This window comes from Macrobrachium nipponense, chromosome 31, assembly GCF_015104395.2.
Source record: "Macrobrachium nipponense isolate FS-2020 chromosome 31, ASM1510439v2, whole genome shotgun sequence".
NCBI classification, from domain to species: domain Eukaryota; kingdom Metazoa; phylum Arthropoda; class Malacostraca; order Decapoda; family Palaemonidae; genus Macrobrachium; species Macrobrachium nipponense.
The window spans coordinates 28,506,898-28,534,893 of NC_061093.1; the positions used below are offsets into that span (position 1 = coordinate 28,506,898).

A 27,996-nucleotide genomic window follows, 5' to 3' on the forward strand; every position below is an offset into this window, starting at 1 on the left:
CTATCAATGAACACATCAATATAAATCTATGAAGAAATAATGATACTTGTTACGTTCAACAAGGAGGTTATGGGTTCTTCAGACCATTCCCACAAATAGATAAGAAATTAGATGCATAATATAATCCTGAATACTACAGACTTGCATATTTGCCAGAATGAGTCAAATCCACTACAAGGCACAATAAACATTACAAATATAAGTAAAAGTATCCAAGCTAAATTACACCTATTATTGTATAATACTGCCACACAGTACATACAGTATAATTCATAGACATCACCTCTGATTTCATAAAACCTTTCAATCTAAAGTAGTCAAATACTCTCCCTAAAAACACCTGCTGCAGCAGAATTTCCTCTAAACATCCAAAGGAACATGTTCGATTTCCAACAAGGTTATATTCATATACAGCAATCATATTTTTGATAAAGGATTTTTCTTCACCCTCAAAGGAGTTATTCTCAATTTTTTCCTATGTTAAACCTGTTTCATAATTCTTAATAGAGAGTATGCTTGCCTTAACTGTCATAAAATAGTAGTTTTAAATTTAAAAAAATATTAAGGCCATCCAGTCGTTGGGCAACCAAATTCTTAATGAAATTCTTGAGTTGACAGCAATTAAATCAGGCAATGATGACTGTTCATATTTATTCAATGTGGTTATTCCTTTACCAATTATAGATAATTATCCCAAATTAATTGAACTCCTAGTGTTCATATTAAAAGTTTTGATCATAAATAAGAAAGAAAGACTGGAATGAAGAACTGAAAGAAGTTAACCAGTAAAGTAGGAAGAGAATGAAGGAAAAAAATGAAAAGAAAAAATAAACAATGCAAGTTGGAACCAATGAGATTCTGCTAAGAACTATAGCAAAGGTCATTACTAGTACTCTGGTACACAACAGTAGTCACCAGAAGTCACCAAAAAGAAAGTACATAGTAACTGAGAAAACAATGCAGTCATAAAAAGATGCCAACCACTAGAAGATAATAGTCCCTACAGAGAAGATGGTTACTAAAAAATAGCTACTAGACAGACACTACAAAAGGATGGTAATTCCTGTTAAGAGAGTAGGTACAACAGAAAAAGCTAGTCATGAAAACAAATGTGGTCACTAAAAAGAATGTAACAGCTTAAAGGGAGGTAGTAACTAGCAAGAAGGTATTTACTAAAAAGGTATTCACAAAAAAGAAAGTCAATGAAGACTGAATGCTCAAATAATTCACAACCCTTTACAATATATGGAAATTCATCATTGACATTTATGTGAAAGATAACAGAAACAGGAACAAACATTATTTTTCACAACCAGTAAACACCGGTACCAAACAAGAGAAAGTAAACAGTTCTACTAACATTTCTTTCAAGAATGTAATGAATATTTGACTTGCAATTAACTATTTCAAGGATAGATGTAGCAATATCTCTCATACAAAATACTTATCAACTGCTCTTTTAAAATGATTTTGAAGAACTTCACAAAACCCTCATCAAAAGTACTGATAGCGATTGGAAAAACAAGATAAAAACCACTGTTTGGCAACTCCATGACCTTGAAATGCCATACTCCAAGTAAAGATTTGGGAACAGTCAGCTGGCTGAAGTGGCAGCTACTGGACAGTAAGTTTTATACTACACTGTAGTCAAGTTCTTTCATAAACTGACATAGCTATTGCACTATTCATTATTAGTCTATATTGCTACTTAATCCAGTGCCGAGTTTCTGTGTTTAAAATGACAATACTTACAAAAAAAATTATCACTTTCCTACTACATATTATCATATTTGTTATAAAATATACATGAAGCTTTGATGAACATTCAATATTAAATTTCTTAGCCTTGAAAGTTAAGTTTACAAGTAATCTCAAAAGCAAAGTATATTTACTATGCAACACACACTTGTTCTCATAAACACTTACTATCCTAATCCATCTAGGAAACAATCTATACTGCACTTAATTATAAATCCAATAGTCAAAGTTCTTAAGAATTAATACTCCTAAATACATTCTCAGAGATTTCTGGCAATTTTGCACTGCCCAGTCACTGCAGGAGTGTCACTCTATGAAAGAACATCACAGTGAAGAAATCATTAATAATTATGCATCATCACATACAAAGCATGTTAAGTCTTGATTATATACTACCTGTTAGTGACAACTACTATAACACTGTTATCACACCCCCTTATCATTTTATTAAACAAGTAGACTCCAGATCACATGCAAATATGCAACATAATAATCTCCAGTCTAGCCTAAATTTCAGGAGCATTTGTTTGTTTATCAAGGGGATAACAAAAAAACTGCAGTACATTTGCTCATCAAAGTTAGCAAAATATCTGTGCCAAGGAAGATGTTTTTAATGTTTGGTGGTGAAGGGGTGGGTCGTTTGTTCTTTGTTAGTAGAATTATGCAAAATGTTAACTTATAGATTTTGAAGAAAGTGTGATCAACCAAAAGATGGTCCCTATTGAAAGGAAAGGCAGATCTTTTGCTCAGCCTTGGTGGAGGTTTGTGGTAGCCAAATACTAATGTTTTCTGCTATAGCATTTTTCTCTTCTCTTTTCCTCATCTGTAAATTTACAGCTTTCCCAATTAGCATTTAGTATATTTGCCTTTTACACCTTGTTTTTGTTCAGTGCTGAAGAAAAGAAACTCAACGTTGAAACTTATTGTTTTCATGTGTAAGCTATGGTTGATGCTTAAGGATTTATAAGTTAGGCTGTGCTGAGATGTTCATTAAGTGCAACACAGTATCCTTTTACAACTTAAGATGAGATTGCCAGAATATGGCCCCAACATAAGTTGAAAAGCATCTGAACATCAAAGTCTAAATTTTTGTTTCACAATGTTGAATGTCTAGGAACACTTTCTTCCTAGTAATTGGGTATGACCTAGGTATATTAAAAAAAATTAAACTTATAATCCCGTCTCCTCTGTTAATTCCAACAAAAGCATTATCTTTTGATGAGAGCTAGGTAACAGCATACATTAAATGTAAGTTACAGAAGAGCTTTCAAAAACCTTCTTGACTCTCATTTTTAATTACTTTTTGGTTAAAGGACAGACTTAGAATAACTTATATTGGAGTCATCCCTGGGAACCTATAAGAATTCATTGCAGTTTACCACCTTGTAGAAAATTACTGGCACAATTGTAGACACAATGGACCAGCAAACACCATCCCAAATTTGTCCCTACACAAGCTACAGTGGTCCACTCTTTAAGTGTTCTGGTTCAAGTTGCCACAGGATAATAATGGCCCTCAAAGGGACTCTACAATGGTAACTACCAATCTCCATAGATCATGCCAATAAGAAACCAGTGCGCCAAAGCCCTTAGTGCAACTGATAGTCACTGGTTTTGGAAAAAAAAAAAAAAAATCATTTGACCTTTCTAAGGCAACAAAGTTGTGCTTAAATTTTCCAACCTAACCATCAAATTCTGACATATTCTTTTAACTGACATATGGCAGTGTCCATAACCCTAAACCCCCTCCACACCTGCCATATTACCTGTTTTGTAAAAACCACCAAACTCATAGTTTCTCCATCATTCACTTTGCTAAGTGCAAAGTCCTCTATAGAAATATCATTATGTCATGCCCAACCTAATATGATTGGAAACCCCTCTGTTCCAGTGAGAAGAATATACAGGCTGCATATAAAAAGATTACGAACTGCAGTCTAAATATGAATTCCAAACTTGTCTGTGTCAGTGACTTTGAAAAAGAAGCACACAAACTTTTACCTCAGAATGCACTTGATTACTACCGTTCAGGAGCAACACAAGAAATTACTCTTCAGGAAAATAAGGAAGCTATTAACAGGTATTTTACTCTTATACAATGTACTCAAGTTAACTGTTGTTAATTTCCAGGGATTAATGTAATACATCAACTAATTTCAAATACAGTAGTCAGAACAAAATTGCTTATAGTACTTATTACACTAACATTTTCAATAAGAATAAAGTCAATAGGTAACCCAACTCCTAATTATCCTGTAGATGGTATATCAGGCCTCGATTCCTTAGAGATGTCTCAAACCGAAACCTCAAAACCAGCATTCTGGGGCACAAGGTAAATGTTCCTTTTGGTATTGCCCCAACAGCAATGCAGAAAATGGCAGCTCCCGAAGGAGAAAATGCCTCGGCTAAAGGTAATTAATTTTTATGCAGCTGGTATCCTAAGCTATACACTTTGTGTTGAGGAATGGTATTCAAAATAAAATTTAAAAAAATTTTCATTGGTTGCAAAGTACTGACTCCAAAAGCTCAAGAAAATCATGCATTTTCCACAAAAATATGAGATTTAAGTCTATAATGTATGCATATTTATTTTATGATGCCTTACAAGTCAACATATATATCTAAATGCAGCTTTCACTATTAACCATATATCAATACGTAATGGTTTTCCATCAAACTGTTCAATATATATCAATTATGGTTTTGCATCAAACTGTTCAACTTAGCATCTCCAGTAAACAGGATAAAAAGTATTATACAGAATACATTCCAAAAAATTACCATAATCAGTCAAGGTTTTAACCAAATTTCCATAGTTTTAAATCCATTACGGTAGTTCCATAAATTTTCCTGTTTAAAATTAATCTAAGAGGCCTACCTAATATGTAAATCTCAAACTATACTACTCACAAACGATTGTAGGGGACTAAGCAGTACTTTGTAACTGATCAGAATTATAAAAGTAATAAAATATGTTATAACAAGAGCCTTTAAATTAGTGAATTTTTAAAATTTTGCTTTTAGTATAAATAAGTTCTAGCAAGATAGTGCACCCAATAACAAGGTCAAAGTACACACTCAAAAATGTGACGATATCCAGTCCCTATTACAGAGGGATGCATGCAGGTTTTAATCTACTGTACTGTCTATCTGTCACCAGCTGCAGCAAGAATTGGAACAGCATTCACCCTTAGCACAATTGCAACAAGCAGCATCGAAGAAATTGTAGCAAATTCTCCAAATACACTCCGTTTTTTCCAGTTGTACATTTATAAGGACAGGTAAGTAGGCATAGCTATACTTTATAAGCTAAGATACTGACATTCAAAAGCTCCAACATGTTATGGGGCAGAACAACTTCTAATCTAGGTTATTTTCTGTCACACCAAAACAACTTTCAAAAATATAACAATTTCACCTGTGTTTTTCATCCTATTTTTGCAAGAAAAGCCACGGTACAATCTGCATAAACTGAATTTAACAGTATCCCTACGTTTTAATGCATTCAAGTTGCCTTCTGTTTTTAAAGTTTCAAAACTCCACAATAAACACCAATACATTATATTAAAACAGAAAATATATAACTAGTTCAGGTTCCTCTATTCCAATCCTGTATGTGAGGAGATTTCAGTATTTGATGGTCTGCCTTAACCTAAGTAAGAAGGTCATTCTACACCATTTAAGTCAAATTATAAAGAAGAAAACCTCCTGGCCTATTAGTTTACATTTTCCCTTTCTTACATTTATGAGCAGCTAATACAATACGTATTATATAATGGTATGACTACCAGAAGGTGAAAAGACTGACAACAAACAACCAATCATTCTGGCATTCTTTGTTTAACTGATGTCAAATATAGACACCCACAGTGCAGTAGTTCCTTTTGAACTTTATAGTACTACCCTTACTACTTAAATATGGGAAATAAACCCCAGGGCAATGAACTCTCACAGCATGAGATTTTTCCTGGTATACATACCACTTTGAGTAAGTCATATAAACAGTCATAATTCCACTAACTGTTTGAATCTATATTCCAGTATTAACATTCTAGTTTGAGCTCTTGATCCCATCACCTCAGATTTATTGTAATTTGTGCTGTTGGGACTGTGCGTCTTTTATAACAGGATAAAAAGTAAACTCACAGTCCATATCTTTCTAAACAACAGGAAGCTGAACTATTACTTGAGTTAATATTGAATGTGTGGTGCAAGTGGATAGAGACTTCAGCAATGAATAGTATGCAAGAGTGGTACTGAGAAAAATGAGCTAATCTTTAAAATGTTGCCCAAAATTCTAAAATAGGCACACTGGAGTACTCTTCAGTTACAGAAAATGAGGCAGGCAGTTCTACTAATTGTTAGGTGTGACCAGATAGACACAATTCAATCTAGCAGCTCTAAATTTTTATTGAACACTTCAACTTCTCAGCTTAAAAAAAAAAAGCATTTCACAAGGAAAAGCAGTTACCAAAAAGAAGTAAGGAAGACTGCTAGTAAGGTAGTAGAAGCAAACATGCCACCTTGTACTCTATCAGGGACAGCACATTAAAGAGTTGTAATACTTTCCATTTTCATAAACTCTTAGAAAGGACTAGTTGCAAAACTCAGTATTGCCATAGATTTGAAAAAAGAAAAAAGAAAATTTCAGAAATATCTACTGTACTCAAGAACTACTTCAACCCCTGACTGAAACAAGACCCTGGAAATCAACAGTTAAATCTAAAACTGCTCAGCTGGTCCTCGTTCTTGATACCTTTGTCCATGAAAACAACAAAGAAGCAGATGACATGTTCTTGCCATTTATCTAACATCATTCTGTACACGGACAACAGAAATACAGTAGTACAAGTTTTAAAAAATATTGTTTACTCCAGTTTACTTTACCCACACATACAGTTGAGCCTACCTATGTGATTGTTGAGTATTTTATTTTTTGCCTACATGCTAAAAGGAAGCAAAGACAGCAGTCTTGTCCGATAGGAAAGACAATGAATAGCTAAACATATCACAGGGCTTGTGCAAGGGCACAACTTTTGTTGTTGACGGACCAGATTACAAGGGTACTTTACTACAAGTCAAACTTGGTATGAGTCTTTTAAGAAGTGCTGAGGTTGGTTTTCTAATAGACACCAGGAGCAGCTGCAAGGGTTGATGAGACAACCCAGCCTCCTAAGAGATCTTACAGCAACTTTCATGATGGTGATTACCATATCAAGCAAGCCTTGAACATCAAACAACATAGGACTTAGAGAAAAAGCTTAACAAGACTTCATCACACAGGAAAAGATGACTGAACCAGGATTCAAGGCTGCTAGGGACTGGTGAAATCCTTCTAAAGCTTTCCCGGGCTGAAGATGTGAACCTGATCCCCTTGATGATTTACTATTAACAGAATCTATGGCCACTGAAGTACTTAACATCAGAGCACCTTCAGGGCATAAACCATACCTAAAAGACTGCAAAGATTTCACAAGACCTTTAATTGAATGCCAAACAAATTCCTCTACCTTACTGACAGTGCTCCAAATTTTTCCAAAGCCACGGACAAGTGGTGTCACAACACTAAAGAATTTGTTTTTACCTCCTACCACCACTTCTTTCATCCAGCCCACAGACCACGGCATCATCACAGCACTTAAGGTCTACTACCAGAAGACAATGAAGAGCTTGGTTCAGAGTCCATATACTTTCCCGAACAGGACAATCAAGGAGTGCTGAAAGAATTTAAATGTTATGGATTCAAGAGATTTTATCCCTGATGCTTTGGGAAGAAGTGAAACCTAACAAACTAAATAAAGTCTGGGGGCAGATAAGGCAGGGGAGAAAGAGAATGTATGCAAGCTGCTTGAGAATCACAGCAAGCTAGTGAGTAAAGAGGAGTTAGTAACAAATGTGAGGTTGCTAGGGAAAATGAGGTAAAAGCTCCTAAGATGGAAGATAAATCTTTGTGGTATCCTAACACTAAGTACATACTGAAAGTTTTCCTCCTTCTTTTATTGTCATTTCTGACAGTTTTCAAATGATAATGACACACTTTCCTTGCATACTAAGAGGAGGGGGAAGGAAAGGGGATTAGAATCTTTGATTGTTTTAACTGGTTTCCAGCTGGCACTAGAAGATTTTCCTTTTGTCAAGACCAAAGGTTTGTTCTGCGTTCGAACAGCTACTTTTTGCGCAGATTCATGTTTTGTTTGATTTTCTATGTGTAATACCACAAAGGATATTCAGTCATATTGCAATTGGAGTTAAAGATATGACTTTATCAACTACGTGACCAGAATTTTGGCAAGGTCCAAACTGATGATTTTTTTCTAAAGGTAAAAAGGATTACCTTTAGAAACAATCATAAATCTCATGCCTATTATTGCTGAGTACTATGATATCATTTTACTGAGAAAACACTAACATTTCTGTAAACTACTTATGATTTAATACCAATATATTTTATCTTTTATATAATTAACAGAAATGTGACATCAAATTTGGTGAAAAGAGCTGAGGCAGCAGGATACACTGCATTAGTGTTAACAGTTGATGCCCCAGAATTTGGAATACGACGAGCAGATGTGAGAAATAAATTTACACTTCCACCACATCTTAGGTAAGCCAAATAATTTTTTTTGCATTTCAGAACAATCAAAAACTGCACATCACCTTAGTTCTGTATGAAAATCAAATACTACATGATCAAGAAATATTGAACTACATAGATTTGCTCTTGCCATTAGTCCACTAAAACAGTAAAATATAGTATAAAGAAACCTACACTTTGTACGTATCATCTATTCAGTTGGTCAAATTCAGTATATACTGCTAAGACAGATACACAATAACAATGATTCATAAGTTTCCTGCCCTGAAGCAGTTCTTGGCATGCAATACCTCGAATTTGATTTATTCAATCTCTTCTCTTTATTCTTTAATAAAATCCTGAAGCAGTTCTTAGCATGCAATACCTCTGATCTGATTTATTCAATCTCTTCTCTTTTTTCCATTGCAAAATCTTTTCTTGAGAGCATCTGCATGAAAAGAATGATAATGAACTTGAGATGAAGAATGACAAGAGAAAGTGTTATCTGAAGAGTACAGATTAGCCTAACAAAGATGAAAAACAGTGGTGCAATTGCCATAGAAATATGTAAACAGTAATTTGATGAAAGAAACCATCTGCTAAAAAGTTGATGAAACAAAAGAAAATAGACATGGGAAAAATATGTATAAATATGTTTACATAATTAATTCAAGATTTACTTTCTAAATACTTACCTCTCTATTATAGTATATAGCTCTTCCTTCCACACAAGCAGTAGTTTGACAGATTGAAACAAAAAACAAACTAAACAAAAACAAAAACAAAAAAAAGAAGAAAACACTCGGTTTTCTATACTATATACCCATCTTCTATCCATCTACTTCCCCCAGGCACCATCAGGGCACCAATAGGTACAAACACTCACAGCTGGTCAGTCTATTTCTGTCCACTTTAAAGATGGGAAGGTAGGGAGGGCAATTTATATAATGGAGAGGTATTTAAAAAATAAATCTTAAGTATTTATATCTTTTAAATGAACCTCCCTTCTCCATTATATAGCTGGTTCTCACATTTGAAAAGCGAGGTGGGTAAAGTGAAAATCAGCCAGTCCTTCAAGGGCTAGTTAGTAACAAAATATTTTGAACAAAACAAGTGTTTGTTTTAACCAGTGAATTCCATCCATAGGCTATTATGCTGCCTTAAGAGGACATAATAACCCCTGCACAAACCAGAAGAGTTAATGCTCTGCAATGATCGTATTTAATCTAAGCACCATAAAGATAAACGAAAACAAATACAAGATTACCATGCCACTGCATAACTTCAATATCTTATCCGAATATAAGTTTTTTTCCAAATTTAAAAGTTGTAGCAATTGCTCACATGCAAAGTGGCTTACCTTCCATTAAGGATAGAAATTAGCATGAAAAGTCCTTAACCAAAAGTCTAATGAAAAGGGTATTACATTCTTACTCTTCAGAAACTCCCGTTTTCAAATTACTAAACACAGAACTCTTGTAGTGTAATATGATATTGTTAAACTACAATAAAGTTTTGTACATACTTACCTGGCAGATATATACTTAGCTATAGTCTCCGACGTTCCGACAGAATTTCAAATCTCGCGGCACACGCGACAGGTAGGTCAGGTGGTCTACCTTACCCGCCGCTGGGTGGCGGGCGTATGAACCAATCTATCTCTCCAGCCAGATTTTTTTTTTTTTTCTTTCACCTGTCTCCTGAGGGGAGGCTGGGTGGGCCATTAGACGTATATATCTGCCAGGTAAGTATGTACAAAACTTTATTATAGTTTAACAATATCATTTTTGTACATGAACTTCCCTGCCAGATATATACTTAGCTGATTGGCACCCTTGGTGGAGGGTAAGAGACAGCTAAAGTAATAAGGAGAGATAAGAAACAACTGATGTTGTAGGATATAAATAACCTTGGTTCTTACCTGTTCAGGCAGAAGACTTCATTGATATTGTCTCTGAGTCTGCGTTGCCTGGAGAGCTACAGCTAGGACGTGACCTGATGCTGAAAGACTCTCGGATCTACCACTGGGATATGTGATCCCTTTGTGTGGTAGAATCCAAGTCGGATCCTGTTAAAGGGAGTTCGTCCCTATCTTAACAGGTCCTAACCACTACTACTGCAAGGAGCCACACTCATCAGACCACCTAACCAAACTACTAAAGATTAGTATTACGACCTAAAGAGATGCCTTCATGCATCCTCTTTAAGGCAACCAACAACAACAAATACAAGGGGGAAAAATTTATACTACTAAACAGGATGAGTTCCAGCTCCCTGCCCCAGCACTGAATCCGCAGATACGTACGGGCCCAAGGCGAAGCATTTTTCGTAAGTGATTCTCACATCACGTAAGTAGTGGTTCGCGAACACTGACTGACATCTCCAGAATGTTGTCTCCATCAGATTTCGCACGGACATATTCTTGTTGAAAGCAAGAGAAGTTGCTATGGCTCTTACTTCGTGTGCTTTCACTTTAAGAAGCCTAAGATGTTCTTCTCTGCAGGATCCGTGTGCTTCTTTGATGAGGCTTCTCAAGAAGAAGGACAATGCGTTCTTCGACAATGGACGAGTAGGCTCTTTTACTGAACACCACAGGACCTCTCGGTTGGCTTTCAGTTGCTCTTTTCTTCTAAGGTAGTATTTCACCATTCTCACTGGGCAAAGAGTTCTCTCGGGTTCTTCTCCTACCAAAGAAGATAACCCACGAATCTCGAAGTTCTTGGGCCATGGACTTGATGGGTTCTCATTCTTTGCAAGAAAACCAGGAAGGAAAGAGCAAATGAGAGAGTCCTCCTTAAAACCCACATTACCATCAATCGCCTGAAGCTCACTCACTCTTCTGGCGGAAGCTAGAGCCATCAAAAACAGAGTCTTCCTGGTAAGGTCTCTGAATGAGGCTGAATTAGGGGGTTCAAACCTAGAGGACCCAAGGAATTGAAGGACTACATCCAAATTCCAGCTAGGTGTCTTAGGATACTGCATTTTCGTTGTATTAAAAGACCTAATAAGGTCCTGTAGGTCCTTATCTTCCGATAAGTTGAGGCCCCTGTGCCTGAAGACATTCGCCAACATACTACGATAGCCTTTAATCGTCGAAACGACTAAGCCACATTCTTGTCTTAAGATAAAAAGAAGTCTGCAATTTGATTCACAGAGGTACTGGAAGAGGAAACGTTATTCCTCTTGCACCATCTTCTGAAGACATCCCACTTCGATTGGTACACTCGTAAGGTGGAAGACCTCCTCGCTCTAGCGATTGCTTAGCAGCTGCTGACGAAAAGCCTTTCGCTCTGACCAGTTTCTGGACAGTCTGAAGCCAGTCAGACTGAGAGCGGGGAGGTTTTTGTGGTACCTGTCGAAGTGGGGCTGTCTGAGTAGATCGCTCCTTAGAGGAAGCGATCTTGGAAAATCCACTAGCCATTCCAGCACCTCTGTGAACCAATCTTGTGCTGGCCAAAAGGGAGCTATCAAAGTCATCCTCGCGGAATCTGACTCTGCGAACTTTTTTAAAGTCAACCCCAGAATCTTGAAGGGGGGAAACGCGTATACATCGAGTCCTTTCCAATCGAGTAGGAGAGCGTCTATCCCTATTGCTCCTGGATCCGAGATGGGCGAGCAATACAGATCCAGTCTTTTGTTCTTTGAAGTTGCAAACAGGTCTAAGAGAGGCCTGCCCCACAACTTCCAAAGGCTCTGGCAAACATCTTGGTGCAGAGTCCACTCTGTGGGAAGGACCTGATCTTTCCTGCTGAGGAGATCTGCCCTTACATTCCTTTCTCCCTGTACGAATCTGGTGAGAAGTTTTATCCCCCTTTCTTCTGTCCACAGAAGATCTCTTGCTGTTTCGTACAGAGAGAAGGAATGCGTCCCCCCCTGTTTCCTGATGTATGCCAGAGCCGTGGTGTTGTCCGAGTTTATTTGCACAACTGCTCCTGTCACATCTGACTCGAACTCCTTCAGAGCAAGCCACACGGCTATTAGTTCTTTCCTGTTGATGTGCCAGGAAGACTGGTCCCCCATCCAGGTTCCTGACACCTCCTTGGTTTCCCAGAGTCGCCCCCCAACCTGTTTCCGACGCATCGGAGAACAACACCAGGCTGGGGTTCTGGGATTGAAGCGGCAGTCCCTGCGAGAACTTGTCGGGATCCGCCCACCATGCTAACTCCTTCTTGATTTGAAGAGTAATTGACAGGGAGAACTTCAAATCCTGAGAAGGACGACTCCAATTCCGATGAAGAAAGAATTGGAGCGGTCTCAGGTGCAACCTTCCTAGGGAAACAAATTGCTCCAGTGAGGAGAGCGTCCCAGCAGACTCATCCACTCCCTCACTGTGCATACTTCTTTCCCTAAGAAGGTTGTTACTTTTCGAGTCCCCGGGCATCCTCTCCTGTTACGGAAAAGCCGAAAAACTCAGAGAGTTCATCTGGATCCCCAGATAAACCCGCACTCTTGAGCGGGAATCAGACTTGACTTCTGCAGATTGACCAGAAGTCCTAAGGAATAAGTCAAATCCAGGGTTTTCTTCAAGTCCTTCAGACAACGATCTCTGGAATTGGCCCTTATAAGCCAATCGTCGAGATAGAGCGAAATCCTCACCCCTTCTAGGTGAAGCCATTGTGCCACATTCCTCATGATGGCCGTAAAGACTTGGGGGGCCGTGGAGAGGCCAAAACACAGGGCCCTGAATTGGAAGATTCTTCCCCCCATCATGAATCTTAGAAACTTCCTCGAGGAAGGATGGATTGGTACGTGGAAGTAAGCGTCCTGTAAGTCCAAGGACACCATCCAGTCCCCTGGACGGAGTGCTGCTAACACCGAGGCAGTGGTCTCCATCGTGAACTTCTTCTTTTCGACGAAGAAGTTCAGGGCGCTTACATCCAACACCGGTCTCCATCCCCCTGAGGATTCGGAACTAGGAACAGGCGGTTGTAAAAGCCTGCCGAAAGATGATCTGCCACTAGTTCGATCGCCTCCTTTTCCAGCATCTGATCTACCGCTAGTCGGAGGGCTTGATTCATGATGGGGTCCCTGTATCTGGCCGTCAACTCCCTCGGGGTATTCGTCAAGGGAGGCCTCGAAGAGAACGGGATTAGATAGCCCTTCCTCAAAATTGACAGGGTCCAGGCATCTGCGTCTTTCTGGGCCCAGACTTCTGCAAACTGTAAAAGCCTGGCGCCTACAGTTGTCTGAAGGACTTGAGTCTTACTTGGGAGGTTTAATTGACTTCGTAAAAGTCCTCCCTCTTCTATTTGGTTTCCGACCTCTGAACGAAGAGGATCTAGAGGTAGATGCCCCTCGAAAGGGTTCCTGAGAGGTCGGCTTAGCTTTCTTTGTCTTAGTCTGGAAGGTAGGGCGCGGCTTCCTTGCAGACTGCGCTAGAAGGTCCTGCGTAGCTTTGGCAGAGAGAGCCTTCGAAATGTCTTGAACCAGGTGTTTAGGAAACAGCTGTGTAGAGAGAGGGGCAAAAAGCAAAGACGATCTCTGAGCATGTGAGACCGACTTTGTTAAAAATGAGCAAAATACTGATCTTTTCTTCAAGACCCCTGCTCAAACAGTGAAGCTATTTCGCTGGCCACCCCATTCCCTCACCGATTTATCCATACAGGATAAGACACAATTCAAATCCTCCGGAGAAAACGTGTCCGGTCCTTGAGTTTCTTGGCTAGGACTCCGAGGGACCAATCGAGAAAGTTGAAAACTTCCAAGACTCTAAAAAATGCCTTTTTAGAATGTGATCTATTTCATTCATTGCCACGTAGTTTTGGCCGAATTCAAAGCTGATCTTCTAGTGGCGTCTACTAGTGCCGAAAAATCTGCGTCAGCTGAAGACGGAAGGCCCAGTCCCAAGGGTTCTCCTGTCTCATACCAAAATCCTGTCCGTCCTGAAAGCTTCGACGGAGGGAAGGCAAACATTGTTTTCCCCGCTTCTTCTTTAGTACGCATCCATGAACCGAAACTCTTGAGCGCTTTCTTCATAGAAAGAGTCGGTTTCATTCTCACACACGAAGATCCTTTCGTTGCTTTCGCTGTGGAGAACAACGAGTGTGGAGAAGGAGGAGCAGTAGGGCTCAAAGACTCTCCGAACTCCTGAAGGAGAAGCTCTGTGAGCTTCTTGTACGAAGAAACTGTTGCCGATGTATTAGTTTCTTCCTCAGAGGCTTCCTGGTCTTCTTGAGGAGGAGAACGGGGATGAGGATCCTTATGAGAATCCTTAGATGATTTCCTAGCTGGGGTACAGTGCGATGAAGGAGACAAACGTCTTGAATGAGGAGAAGATTCCAAAGTAGAGAGGCGTACAGGAGAACGACGAGTTGTAAAAGAAGGACGCTTATCCGAAAATTCTTGTCTAAACTCGCATTCCTTTCCTTCCTAAATGCAGACAAACTCTTAACAGCAAAAGAGGAAGGACTCCTTTCTCTAGAAAGACCACGTCTATCCCTAGGGAAACTACGAGAGGGAGAGCGCCTGCTAAGATCCTGGCGCCGATCGTGAGGAGAGCGGCTACTAGGCGCCGAGCGCCTATCTGTCACAGGGCGCTTAGTGGAATCCTGGCGCCTACCAAGCGGCGAAACTTTGCTAAAAATAGGGCGCCTTTTAGGAGCAGGGCGCTTGAGAGGCTCTTGATGCCTACGAAGCGGAGAGCGGCTGCTACGCTCCGAGCGCTTAAACGGAACAGGGCGTTCTGCGAGATCTTGGTCCTTACCAAGGGGAGAACGTCTGTAAGGCTCCGAGCGCCTAACAGAATCAGGGCGCTTGAGGCGTTCTTGACTTCTCGCAAGAGGAGACCGATCAGGAGTAGGGAGTCTCGAGAACGAAGAGCGCCTACTAGGAGAACGAAGCAAACGAGGATCAAGGTGTCTTTCTCCAGGAGAACAGCTACTAAAAGAATGACGCTTACCAGGAGCAGGGCTCCTACTAGACTCTTGATGTCTACAGGGGAGGAGCGAACTCCATGCGATGAGCGCCTACCAGTCACGTTATCCGACGCCCGACTACAGTAGTCGGAAGGAGAAGTGCGCCTACTTTCAGAAGGGCATTCCCTAGGTTCTCTGAGAAGACGAGGAGAAGAAAGATGAGACGGAGACGACGAACTAAGTCTTCTATGACCTGAGCGACTCTCTCTTCTTGCACGAACTCTAGAAGAAGGAGAAACAGAAGGGCTGAGCGTCTACCCGAGGCAGGAATCCGATTTGGGGAAATATCTTCATAGTCCAAGGAGCGCCTATCCGTCGAATGGCGTCTCGACACCTCCGAGCGGGAGTGGTGTTCCTCTCGTGAAATGTTACGATGTGTAGAAGAATCCTCAAAAGAAGGAGAACGCCGATTACAAGGAGAGCGCTCTTCCGACGAAACGCGCCTCGGATCTCTTGATCGGGAGAGACAAATCCTTCCTTCTACGCGATCTCGATGCCAAGGAGTCCGCCAAGGCTGTGATCTGAGCTTGTAGGCCCGCTAGCACTCGAGAAGGAGAGTCCCCAGGATCTTCTTCCGAAGCAAGCTCAGCGCGAGGCGCGGGAGAAAGAGGGCGATCACCACCGGATCTCCTAGGCTTCTTTGCTTGCAAGGAAGCTACATCAGAAAAGTCTTCTGGGCTGGACGCTAACGTACTGAAGGGAGCCTCCGCAGCCCTCTTCAACGGGCGTGACGCCTCCTTAGAGCTCCAACCACGCTTCGGCGAAGGAGAAGAGGATGACGAAAAACACTGGCGAAGAATATTCTTCTTCTTACGATCCAAGGCAGCCTGGGAGCGAACTTCAGGATCTGCCGAGGGGACGCCTGACCGGTGGGGGCTCTCCCTAGCCCTCCTGCGGCTTTCGACTTTCCTCCTCCACTGGAACTGGGAGTCTGGAAGAGGTCTAGGCCTGGAGGCACTAAGGAGCCGGTCAGACGCACCCTCCACATCACTGGGTACACTGCACTTATCATCACTGACACTCTTACCTTGATCAGTACGAAGATTCTTGTCTTCCTTAGAACACAAGGAAGCTTTTGAGGCCGCCGCCTCCGAAGACGAATCTACGGCTTCGGTGCGGGGAGCAGGAGCTGAGACCTGGGAGGAAGGTTCTAAAACTACATTAATGTTAGTTTCATTCTCACTCATTCTCGACCTGCTCGAACTCCTTGAAGAAGCTTTACGTACCCTATCCCTTTCAAGTTTCCTAATATAAGAAGAAAGAGCCTTATATTCATCTTCGTTCAAAACCTCACACTCTTGACACGGGTTACTAAACGAACATTCATTCCCCCTACATTTAACACAGAAAGTGTGAGGGTCAACCGCAGCTTTCGGTAACCTCACCTTACATCCATCGGTCAAACATACTCTAAACAAAACCGGAGTTTTGGAAACAGAATCAAAATCAGACATTCTACAGGAAAATCCAGCGCAAAGTCAATAACGGTCCACAATCAGCGTATGCCAAGCCAACATAGAGCGAATACGTCACCAAAATGTCCAAATCAATCTCCAGGCAAGCGAGAAATGAAGAATATATCGGAATGAACCGACAACAGTTGTTATCGCTTCAGCGACAGAAAAAAATCTGGCTGGAGAGATAGATTGGTTCATACGCCCGCCACCCAGCGGCGGGTAAGGTAGACCACCTGACCTACCTGTCGCGTGTGCCGCGAGATTTGAAATTCTGTCGGAACGTCGGAGACTATAGCTAAGTATATATCTGGCAGGGAAGTTCATGTACAAAATCTAACATTCCTTACAGACAGTACAAACTTCCAAGGGGTCAACTTCCTTAAGCCCTAGTGACTCCAGGCTTGGAAAAGATAATGTTGTATGTAAAGCCCTAGCCAATAGCTGTCCTTAGCCTAAAATAAGGCAAAGATAATGCCCTGAATCGATGGGAAGCTCATTTGGAGTAACAGATCGAAGAGAAGCAGCAGAGGACCTAACCAGTTACTAAATGGGGAAGCAGACAAGACATGCATCCCTTGAACTCAAGTCTTACCAGTATTATCCTCTACAGTTGTTTCTACAACCTAACAAGTTCCTTGTTGGAAGAGTGATTTTCGCACTCGGCTACCAATCCGGTGGTCCAAAGTTCAATTCTCAGCTTGGCAAATGCAAAATCAGAGGAATTTATTTCTGGTGATTAAAATTCATTTCTCAGTATAATGTGGTTTGGATCCCACAATAAGCTGTAGGTCCCGTTGCTAGGTGACCAGTTTGTTCCTAGACACATAAAAATATCTAATCCTTCGGGCCAGCCCCAGGAGAGCTGTTAATCAGCTCAGTGGTCTGGTAAAACTAAGATATACTTGACAACCTAACAAGCTCTCTCCATTCATGATCAATAACCAAATTTTGTTCAGCTACGATTCATACAATTATCCAATCATAACCCTTTTCCTCAGCTAAAACATATCAAGAGGGTCAATTAAACTGGAATACTAATGCCTATTATGGCAACTTTTACCTTACAAGTTCATACCAACTGAATATTCAAAACATAAAAGAACAGAACAACAGAAAACCGATACAATCTGTTGAACTGTTATCAAAACCAGCAACAGAAGTATACTGACAATCTACATGTGTCTGTACCTATCGTCCCCTGGTGGGGGTTGGGCGAAGTAGAGGGATGGAAAATGTATATTCATAGAAAACCTGGTGTTCTCATTTCTTAAGTTTCAATCTGTTGAACTAGCACTGGTACGGAATGTACAACATGCAAAAGACGATGCACTACTTTGAAAATTACATAGGATAAGGCTGTTGAAGCATGTTATGAAAGAATTAAACAGCAATGGTAAAAAGGAAGCATAGCAGAGAGAACTCATTACATACTAGTATTGCTCGATACAATGTCCATTTACACTCTTAAAATTCTATAGTGCTGTCACATCTGAAACAACTTGTCAACTTCACTAGCTTCTTAACATATCCTAGTTCTAATGCTTTTGATATCCTTTTTGTATCTAATCTATGCAATCAATTTCAGAACAACCTATAGAAGGAAAGTTAAGTTCAACTGAAAACCTTAATGAGTCGGATCCAACTAAACAACAATAATAATTAGCTTACAACAATTTACTACTCTGAAGACAATAAAAAAAAAAATCAAGGCAAGTAATATTCTCCTTCCAGAATGGCCAACTTCCAAACAGATGATGACAAATCTAACTTAGTGAACAAATCGGCTGGTGGATCTGGTATTAATGAATATGTGAAATCACTTTTTGATCCATCCTTAACTTGGAATGATGTAAAATGGCTGAAAAGGTAAGATAAAAAAAAACCCTACTGTAAAAAAAAATATTGTGTACAACCACAGATTATTCTTTTTCAATAATCTTACTCCTTTCATAAAAGCAATTCTTTTGGTAGAGTTGTAAGGTTTTCTGCAAACTACTGATAACTAAACTATAACACAATATAGCATAAGGTGCATAGTGAAATAAAAATGAATCTAGTTTCAAATTAAATTTATCCAAAATTTCATCATTCATTGCTCATTTATACAGGATAACCAATCTACCCATAGTTCTAAAAGGCATTTTAACTGGAGAAGATGCCATTTTAGGCCAGAACGCTGGAGCATCAGCTATATGGGTCTCAAATCATGGAGCACGGCAAGTGGACGGTGTGCCACCCTCAGTGAGTCTCCTTAAAATTCATTATTAATTTAACAAGAGCATCTTAAGTTTCATGCAATTGTATTACTATAAAAATGATATTATGATACAATAAAGTTTGTTCATACTTACCTGGCAGATATATATATAGCTGTATTTTCTGAAGTCCGACAGAATTTTAAAAACTTCCGACACAAGGGCAAAAGTCAGTGGTCGGCCAGGTGGTTAGTACCCATTCCCGCCGCTGGGAGGCGGGTATCAGGAACCATTCCCATTTTCTATTCATAATTTTTATTTCCACTGTCCCCTGAGGGGAGGAGGTGGGTGGTACTTGATTATATATATCTGCCAGGTAAGTATGAACAAACTTTATTGTATCATAACAATATCATTTGTTCATGAAAACTTACCTGTCAGATATATATATAGCTGAATCCCACCTTTGGAGGTGGGAAGGGACAGAATAGAAGGATTTTTAGGAAACAAATGCATGCAGATGATTTACATCTTGGTTCCACCTGTTAGCATAGCTGGCTTCGTGGTTACTGCCACGTAAGTCTGCTTGTGCTACTAGAGTTGCCAGCGAGGTAGAGACCTATATAGCTGGTGCACTCCAGATGATCTGTCAACAGGGGCGAGACCACGACGTGACTAGACCATATTGACCATACCATGAGGGCTAAGAAGTAAAATAAATATATAATATATATATATATAAGATATATATATATATATATATATATATATATATATATATCACCACCTGACCAACCTAGCCAAAGTTAAGGTGTTTTAACTAAGGCTTAAGAGTTAAGAAGTCGCCGTTGTCGGCGACTCATCAACTAAATTAAGAGCTCTTCCTAACCATTTCTACAGGATAGGATGAGTGGTACTTCTTGCCCCCAAGATTGTGTCTGCAGACACGTATGGCCCTAGCGAGCAGCAGATCTCATATGCCATCTTCACATCTCGCAGGGAGTGTGAAGTGAACACAAGAGTTGCTTCGCTAAAACATGGTACTCAGGATGTTGCTGAGTGCCATGCTCTGTTGAAATGCTTCCAAGGCCGCGCCCTCACCTCGTGAGCATTCAGATAAAAAGATTTCAAATCTTTGTGCAAACACAATGAAGGAGCATTTTTTGAAAGAACTCCTTAACACTAAAGCCAGGGTGTTCTTCGATATGGGCAAGTCTGGTCTTTTCGGAACACTGCAGATTGCCCGAATGACTTCGACTTTCTTGAGTTTTATGTAGATAAAACTTGAGAGACCCGACAGGGCACAGGACTCTCTCTGGCTCCTGCCCACTAACTTGTGCCATCCTTGCTTCCAAGCTCCTGGCCCAAGGACAAAACGGGTTTCCATTCTTAGGCCACAACGGAAGGCTTAGAGAGCACACCGCCTTTGTGTTCTCTAAAGCCAAAACTTGTGACGATGGCTTAAAATTTCACTAACCCTCTTTGTCGTATCTAGGGTGGTTAGAAGAAGGCCTTCCTGATCACATGCAAGAAGTTAACAGGTAGGAGAGGTTCGAATGTTTTAACATCAAGAACTTCATACTACGTCTAAGTTCCATATTGAAAGCTTCGATCTGGACATGCACAGTCAGTCCGTCTGTACTAAAGTCAGGTGACCGACCAGTTGACCAGTCAGACGAATCAAGGACAGCAAGGCTGTACCCTGAAGACCATAAGGCACTATTCTTCGCTGAAGGATGAGTGTCTGGACTGCCTGGGCGATTCAATCTAAGCAAACCTTGGGGGTGTATCAACGCAACCCAACGTCGTCAGCGAATCAACTCCTGACTCGAGCTTCTGGTGCCAGGAGAAAGGAGCGAGGAGCAAAAAGGCGATTCAGTCCCGAAGGAAGAATGCCTGACAGTCCAACCTGGTCTCATGTTACACGATCATCGGGGGTGTATAAACGGAACCGACTTCGTCAACAAGAAACTCAGGGCTACTATATGTCGCCTGATCTCGCACGAGTGTCTGACTCCGAGAAAACAGGTGAGACAAAAAGTAGATGGTGAGCGAGTTTCGAGATTCCACAGAACTCAAAGATCGTGAAGGGCTTTGTTGTTTGACAGACGCAAATCTCTGAGCCCAAAGGCCGTCAACAACATATTTGCATATTCTTTAATAGTTGTGACTGCCAGCTTATCCCATTCTTCAGACGGAAATGGAAGACGGTAATCTTATTCCTGTCAACATCTCGATAGTCTGAACGTAGTCAGACTCAGAGCGGAGAGGTTATAGGTACCTTTCGAGTTAGAGTAGACCGACTCTCTCGGAAAAGGTCCTTGGAAAGTGAACTAGGAAGTATGTGACCCTCTGTGAATCCAGGATTCTGAAGGCCAACATGGGGCGATCAGCGTCATTGTCGCTCCCTGTGACGTCATAAATCCTCTTATTACATTTCCTAAGTGATTGAAAAAGGGGAAAAGAGACTAAACATCCATCCCCGTTCAATATCATAGGATGGCGTTTAATGGTACCGATCCCGGATCGAGAATAAGGGAGCAGAGAAGCCGCCTCTTCGTCCTCAACATATCGAAGAGAAGAATGAAAGGGCGTCCCTAAAGTCTACACAACTCTCAACTTACTTCTAAAGAAAGATTCCACTCGGAAGTGAATAGTTGCTGCCGTCGATCGAGACGATTCGTACGGACTTTTGCAATCCTGTAACGAACCTGTAGAGGATCGTTACATTTTACGCCTGTTGTTATAATAGGCTCTTTCTCGTAAACTCGAACAAGGACCGAGAGAAGATACTTCTTAAGATATGAGAGAGCTGTGGAATATCAGAGTTGATCTGGACCACTGGTTCCCAAAAACTCGTTTCGAGGACTGGAGGGACTACCGAATCGCTTTTACTTCTTTCAGATTAAGATCCAGGACATCTGAAACCCTATCCAGATGTCCGGCACCTTCTTTCTATCACTCAGGTGATAGACGCACTGAGAGATGTTCAGAATCATTCCTAAATCTAGAATAATATTTCAGTTTTCCCGTAGGAAAAAACTGTGGTCTGAATTGCAGTCTATTCGGGGAAACAAACTTCTTCAGGAAGGAAACGGTCCCCAGCAAGCTCATCCATTCCCTCCCCGAGTATGCTTACTTCCCTAAATAAGGCTGCGCTTTGCCTAAGCAGGAGAGCAAATAAAAGTGCAATGTTGCGGTAGACTCGTAGTTCCATACCGTGCGGTAACGAGCACCGAAAGGATTAAGAGATAACTCTGTTGAACATAGTAAGGCAAACGAATGCAACGTTATTCATTCACGTAAGAAATCCCCTCAATCTTAGGCTAAAGTCCGTGATTGTAGGACAGAGATACAGTTAGTCAGTCAATCCCGCAGGAGAGACGTAACCGTCAGCACAGAGATACGGTTAATCAGTCAATCGCGCAGGAGAGAGAGACGTAACCTACCGCGCATGATAGCGCACGATCTGTTACTGGCTCGGTTGGACTGGAGGACAGACACAGCGTGACAGCAGCAGCAAGCAGCTTACGAACGTCGTCTCTTAACTTTATGTCTGGGTTGCCAGCTACCCTATTCTACGAAGAAATAGGTCCGTTATTTTTGAGCAAAAAGACTCTCAAGCTGGTATATTTAAGCGAAACAGAAAACGCTAAATATATAGATGCGTTTGTGTCGTCAGAACACTACCATATAACGGTAAAAGATAAATCGGAAACTCCTGGAAGGCTGCAGGGAGTAACGATTAAATGTCCTTAAAATAGACAATAGACCTCTCGGTTGCCATCCGAAGAGGTAACTACAGCAAGCGTATATGACTTGAACCAACCAGAAGTAAAATAACGCAAGGCAAAAAATGAAATTATATCACAATAAAGCTTGTTCCTACTTACCTGGCAGACATATATATAGCTGAATTCGGAAATACAGCTACATACATATCTGACAGGCAAGTTTCATGAACAAAACTTAAGAGAATCGAAGCAGTCGAAGCAGTCAGCTCAAGCTTCTTATGTTATTGGACATATGCGTTCATTGACGTAGTCTACAAGTCTATTTCTTGTACGAGTCTGCGAATGACGAATGAGAGCTCTTCCGAATCTTGTCAATAAGAGCTTATTCGCTTACGCCATATCAAGTTAATGAGATGTTTGTCAATGAGAACTAACCCATTTACGGGACAAAGAGATATTTTGTCAAAGAGGGGATACCCACTTACTTGACAAAACGAAAGTATATTGTCAATGGGGGAAAGTCACTGAATTGACAAAACGTAATCCAGGGAGTCGAGCATTTAATTTTTCCGATTCCCGTCTCAAACGAGGAAGGGGCAAGAATCCTGTTAAGAGACTGGGCTTACGGCAAGTAGAACGACGATGTTCAATTCGGCAGCGTAGTCCCGACTAGAAACTAACAAAATCTATCATCTGAAAAACCCTTTCAGATGGGCTAAAAAGCTTGGAAAATTATCCTGGGAAGAGGAAGAAACTCTCCAACCAGCTTCCTCTCCCGTATCACAACTAATGCCTGCTAAAGCTTAAAATTATTGGCAGTATGGCAAAGGAAGTCCTGTCTTGCGCTTTCCTGAAGAGCGTCCTTTTGATGAGTGCCTTTGCAAGAATCCTACAGAACGTTGCGAGAGTCCTGACGTGCAGGACATCGAGCCTTACATAACCCGTAACTGCCTTATCGCAAAGTCTTGACTGCGGTAGTGGCAACTTAAATTTATTGGCAGAATGGCAAAGGTTGCGGTAGAGCAAACGAGATCTTCCTTAACTCCATCCACCTATGCGAAAAGCAATATTAATTGACAGAGACCTTTTGAATTCACGAAACCCGATGTCTTGCTGGGTTTCGAAGAAGAAGTTGTCTGTTCACTTTAAGCTTCCTCTGAAGCACTGCCGACTTCACATTCTTTGCAGGTGAGGTAGAAGGTATCACCGAAGGTAGAGGTAAAAATTCTTTAGGCCCAAATCTGAAACAAGAGCTTGAAGAGTTCAACAGAAACGTTCAGCCAGGCGACACACCTGGCGTGCGCTGGTGCACGCTCGGCGTCCACTGGAGCGCGCTCGGCGTCCACTGGCGCGCGCGGAGCGCGCTTGGCGTGCACCCGCACGCGCCTGGAGTCCATCCGAGCGTCCCAGGCGTCCGCTCTCAAAAGCTTCCTGCTACTATGACTTCTTTTACGTATTTCTCGGTGGAAAGACGGACACGAGTTCAGGCGACGTTCGCCTTCTTACTTCTCACTGAAACGCATAACGAGAGAGAGAGAGAGAGAGAGAGGACGTGAAGCGTCCTCTTCTATAAAGCTTCTATTTAGAGGGCGCGAGTCCTTCCGAAAGCTCCAACCCCTGCACGGAGAGGACGCTTCGGAGGACGAGAAGCAAACTTTCAGGATTCGTGCACGCGCACGCACTTTGGCAGTCTGGGGATTTTCATCAGAAACTGCCGAAGGCACGCCAGATCGGTGGGGGTTCCTTGTAACCCTCCTTAGGCTTTCGACATGCTCCCTCCCCGGGTCCTGGGAGTCAAGCAGAGGTCCCGGCCTAGAGGCGAAACGAGGCCGATCTGACGCACCCTCCACTACACAAGGGGTATCACTGCACTTCTGCACTTCACTTTTACTCTCTAAAGCAAGCACTTTCGATTCTAAGTTACGAATCGAAAGAGTATCAGAGAAAGGGCAATTCCTCTACAGACACTGCTTAGGGCCCGAAGGCAATACTGCAGGGTTAGGAGTAACAATTACAGAAGTAGCACTTCACAGCAATGAATGAGAGCGAGCAACTCTCGTAGACATATTCATAGCCCGTAGGCCATACTACAAGGTTAGGCAAAATAAAGTCTACAGGAAGGTTAGCAGGTTCACTACCCTGACTTTTGTTACTGATTAATTGCGTACATACGAATCATACGTCTTCCTTACGGAATTAGACATGTTTACTGATTAATTGCGTACATACGAATCATACATCTTCCTTACGGAATAGACAAAGTCTCACACTCCTTACATGACAAATCTCAACAAAGAAGGAAGACCCATACCCCTCGTACATACCAAGTGCGGATCTACCGAAGCTTTCGGTAGCCACACCCTATCTTTGCAGACAACCCCGTCTGAAACTAGCCTAACTAGATTCAGATATTTTAAGCAAAAATGAATCAAATTCAAATCAATTTAAGATTGCGTATGCCTAGCCACAAATCCAAGTAAATAAATCAAAAGACAATTAGGATACTTAGCGGCAATGAAGTTTCCAAAATCCTAAGACGGAGGTACTGAAAACAGGTGTTTTCAGCACCGGCGACAGAAAAATTATGAATAGAAAATGGAAATGGTTCCTGATACCCGCCTCCCAGCGGCGGGAATGGGTACTAACCACCTGGCCGACCACTGCGTGTGTCGGAAGTTTTTAAAATTCTGTCGGACTTCAGAAAATACAGCTATATATATATCTGACAGGTAAGTTTCATGAACAAATCTAACTTTATGTAAAAAGTACACAACTGAAGTCTTTTCTTCAACTACAGAGAAAATTTAAACTGTATTTTCTTGCATAGTATTAGGCAGTTTTTACCTAGCCATCATAGTAAATCAACCCACGCCTTATGTAACCAAGATCAGTGCCAAGTTTAGAACACAGGCTACCAGCAGCTAGTTATTTTGAATATTTGGTTCTGGTAAACTGAATTCCAAACACCTCTTCCACCTAACTCATTCCCCATTTACTTAATTATTAGAACCTTCTTGACACTTACGGAGCCATTACGATTCAGTTAGTAAAGACTACAGTTTTGCAATCAATATATCTTCAGTTTCTCTCCTTCACAGCAAATATATCAGGCTTTATGATCAGATCTTTGATGATATGTCACATTTTGACTTATAGTAGTATTTGTTTTCAATTCATATCCTTTGGTAAAAACTTAATGGCAAACTTTCCATTTTATTTGTTGCACACAACATAGTAAACCATCTTATGCATCATACACATCAACACTACTGAGTTTTAATAAGACTTATATATATTCACAATGTGTACATAATTACCTTCTTTCTACCAGTAATATTTAAATACTGGTGGGTCAGAAGCTTCAAAATAACATATAAGAGGTAGGGTTGAGAAGATAAAAGAAAAGGTGTTATTTTTATCTTTCCAGATTATGCATGCCGCAGTATGGGTGTGCCTTATATGACAGAAATTATTGTAAACTACTAGTATATAAATAACAAATGTGTCTTAGAATAAGCTCTGGGGAAAGATGACTAACCAATATCAATGTAATAGATTTAAGGTCGATATCAACAGTATATACTGTCCTGGTACTTTTCACAGATTGAAGCATTACCAGAAGTTGTGAAAGCTTTAAATGGACAGTGTGAGGTGTATGTGGATGGAGGATTTTCACAGGGAACTGACATCTTCAAAGCATTGGCTCTTGGGGCAAAAATGGTAAGAAACCTTTGAAACCTACAATAGAACAGCAGTTCCTCACCCTAGCATACAACAGTATTATGAGAAAGTTATCCTCACTCCAGGATAATTGAGGGACGAAACTGAATTAAGTAACACATAACCTTTCCTATTTCTAACTAAAAACTGAAGAGAAAAGAGGAAACAGGATCATTAATAAAATATATAAAATAACAATCCCTTAAAACATAATCTAATATTCCATAGCTAATATATTAGTAACTTACCTTGCACATTTCTAAGCTACTTATCTAGTAGGCCTATAAAGAATTAGGGAATGTTAAAGGGTTAAGCCTGTCATCCAATGCTGCAGTATATCACATCACTGACTAGCTAAGCAAAGTGAAGCTTTATAACATCACTATGTACTGGTGACTTACAACAGCTCTGAAGGAAATATTCATTCCAACCTTACAAACTACCCATGAGGTTATTAGTTCATACAGATGTGGCAAAAAATGACATTTATCGTGACCAAAAGAGGTCAATATCTCTTAATTTGGAAGATTACTACAGTGCATGCAGTGATACTCAATTCTTTTTGCATTTACTGACTTGTATACTATATCCCATTACAAACTATTTACAGGTATTCTTAGGACGACCTTTGTTGTGGGGTTTGGCATGTGGTGGTGAAGAAGGGGCATACAAAGTACTGGAAATTTTACAAAAGGAACTTGAATCTGCTATGGCGCTCTCAGGTAAAAAAAATGAAATATAAAATATTACATAGGTACCATAATGTGGAGCTGATTTACATTTTGTTACAATACTCATTTCAACAGGCTGATCTCTGGCTGAATGTCATAATTCCATGTCTTAATGTCTAAGGATTCCCACTGTTAACTGTTAATTTTGCTCACATTAAAGTCCATACCACATGACCAACCCAAGCACAAACGACATTAATGAATCTTGCTCACAACACCACCTCTGAATTAAATAACCTCATCTTAGGTAAAATCACTAATTATTTTCCTCATACTCTTTTCAGGCTGTGCTACAATTGATGACATTTCACAAGACATGGTCATTCGCAAGGAGCATTACTCTCGATTATAAAAGAAATGACATTAGGTCAAACACGAGAGATAATTTCTTAAAACATATGGATGAAAAAGCAAACGAAAAACTAATTACCATAAATTAAAGTTGTGTACAGTATATGAAATGTAATAAAAACTGACCCAAAGAGGATATATGTCACATATTCTCTTCTTAGCCTTAAAAAAATCTGACAATCACTAGAATACTATTAGCCTAAGCTGTTATGACTCTAAAATCTTAGTATCTCAAAACCATTGTTAATTCATTTACTATCAATTTCCCTAAAGTTCATATCTTCAACTGCCAAACAATACTATTTCTAGAACCTAATGACTGAATACTAAGCATCTGTAATGCAACTATTAGATTGATTCAGTAAGTCCTTTAAGATCATAGCATGTTTGACACAAATGCAAACACTGACCTCATAAAAGTTCATAAACTGGACAGGAATATGTAAAGGTTTTCCAAAACCAAACTCCAAGGAATAAGAACATTACAAAAATCAACCTGCGTATCACTAAACTGAAAGTTGCAGTCCAATACCGAGTATCTGGCATAATTTTCTTGTGAATC

The 27,996-nt window shown here is 40.5% G+C and overlaps 2 protein-coding genes across 5 annotated transcripts in view; one reads left to right on the top strand and one right to left on the bottom strand.

Annotated features, from left to right (window-relative positions):
- Positions 1-27,996, bottom strand: part of LOC135206733 (cohesin subunit SA-2-like) — a 307,211-nt gene that overhangs the window by 266,417 nt on the left and 12,798 nt on the right. The gene's annotated exons all lie outside the window — the stretch shown is intronic.
- LOC135206734 (2-Hydroxyacid oxidase 1-like) lies at positions 1,529-27,579 on the top strand. 2 transcript variants are annotated; one of them, XM_064238205.1, is made up of 10 exons: positions 1,529-1,624; positions 3,650-3,838; positions 4,018-4,169; positions 4,919-5,039; positions 8,228-8,362; positions 18,435-18,569; positions 18,812-18,944; positions 26,236-26,352; positions 26,963-27,074; positions 27,368-27,579. In XM_064238205.1, the coding sequence occupies exons 2-10, from the start codon at positions 3,702-3,704 to the stop codon at positions 27,433-27,435; spliced, it is 1,110 nt and encodes a 369-aa protein (XP_064094275.1). In that variant the 5' UTR covers positions 1,529-1,624; positions 3,650-3,701; the 3' UTR covers positions 27,436-27,579. The 2 variants fall into 2 exon arrangements, with proteins under 2 accessions (XP_064094275.1, XP_064094276.1); XM_064238206.1 differs by having other exon boundaries at positions 4,122-4,169.

Bases quoted from the DNA above. Each gene is read 5' to 3' on its own strand.
- LOC135206734 (XM_064238205.1), top strand. From the start codon at position 3,702: ATGAATTCCAAACTTGTCTGTGTCAGTGACTTTGAAAAAGAAGCACAC. The intron at 5,040-8,227 runs GTAAGTAGGCAT...TATAATTAACAG, and splicing joins TTGTACATTTATAAGGACAG to AAATGTGACATCAAATTTGG. The intron at 8,363-18,434 runs GTAAGCCAAATA...TTCTCCTTCCAG, and splicing joins ACACTTCCACCACATCTTAG to AATGGCCAACTTCCAAACAG.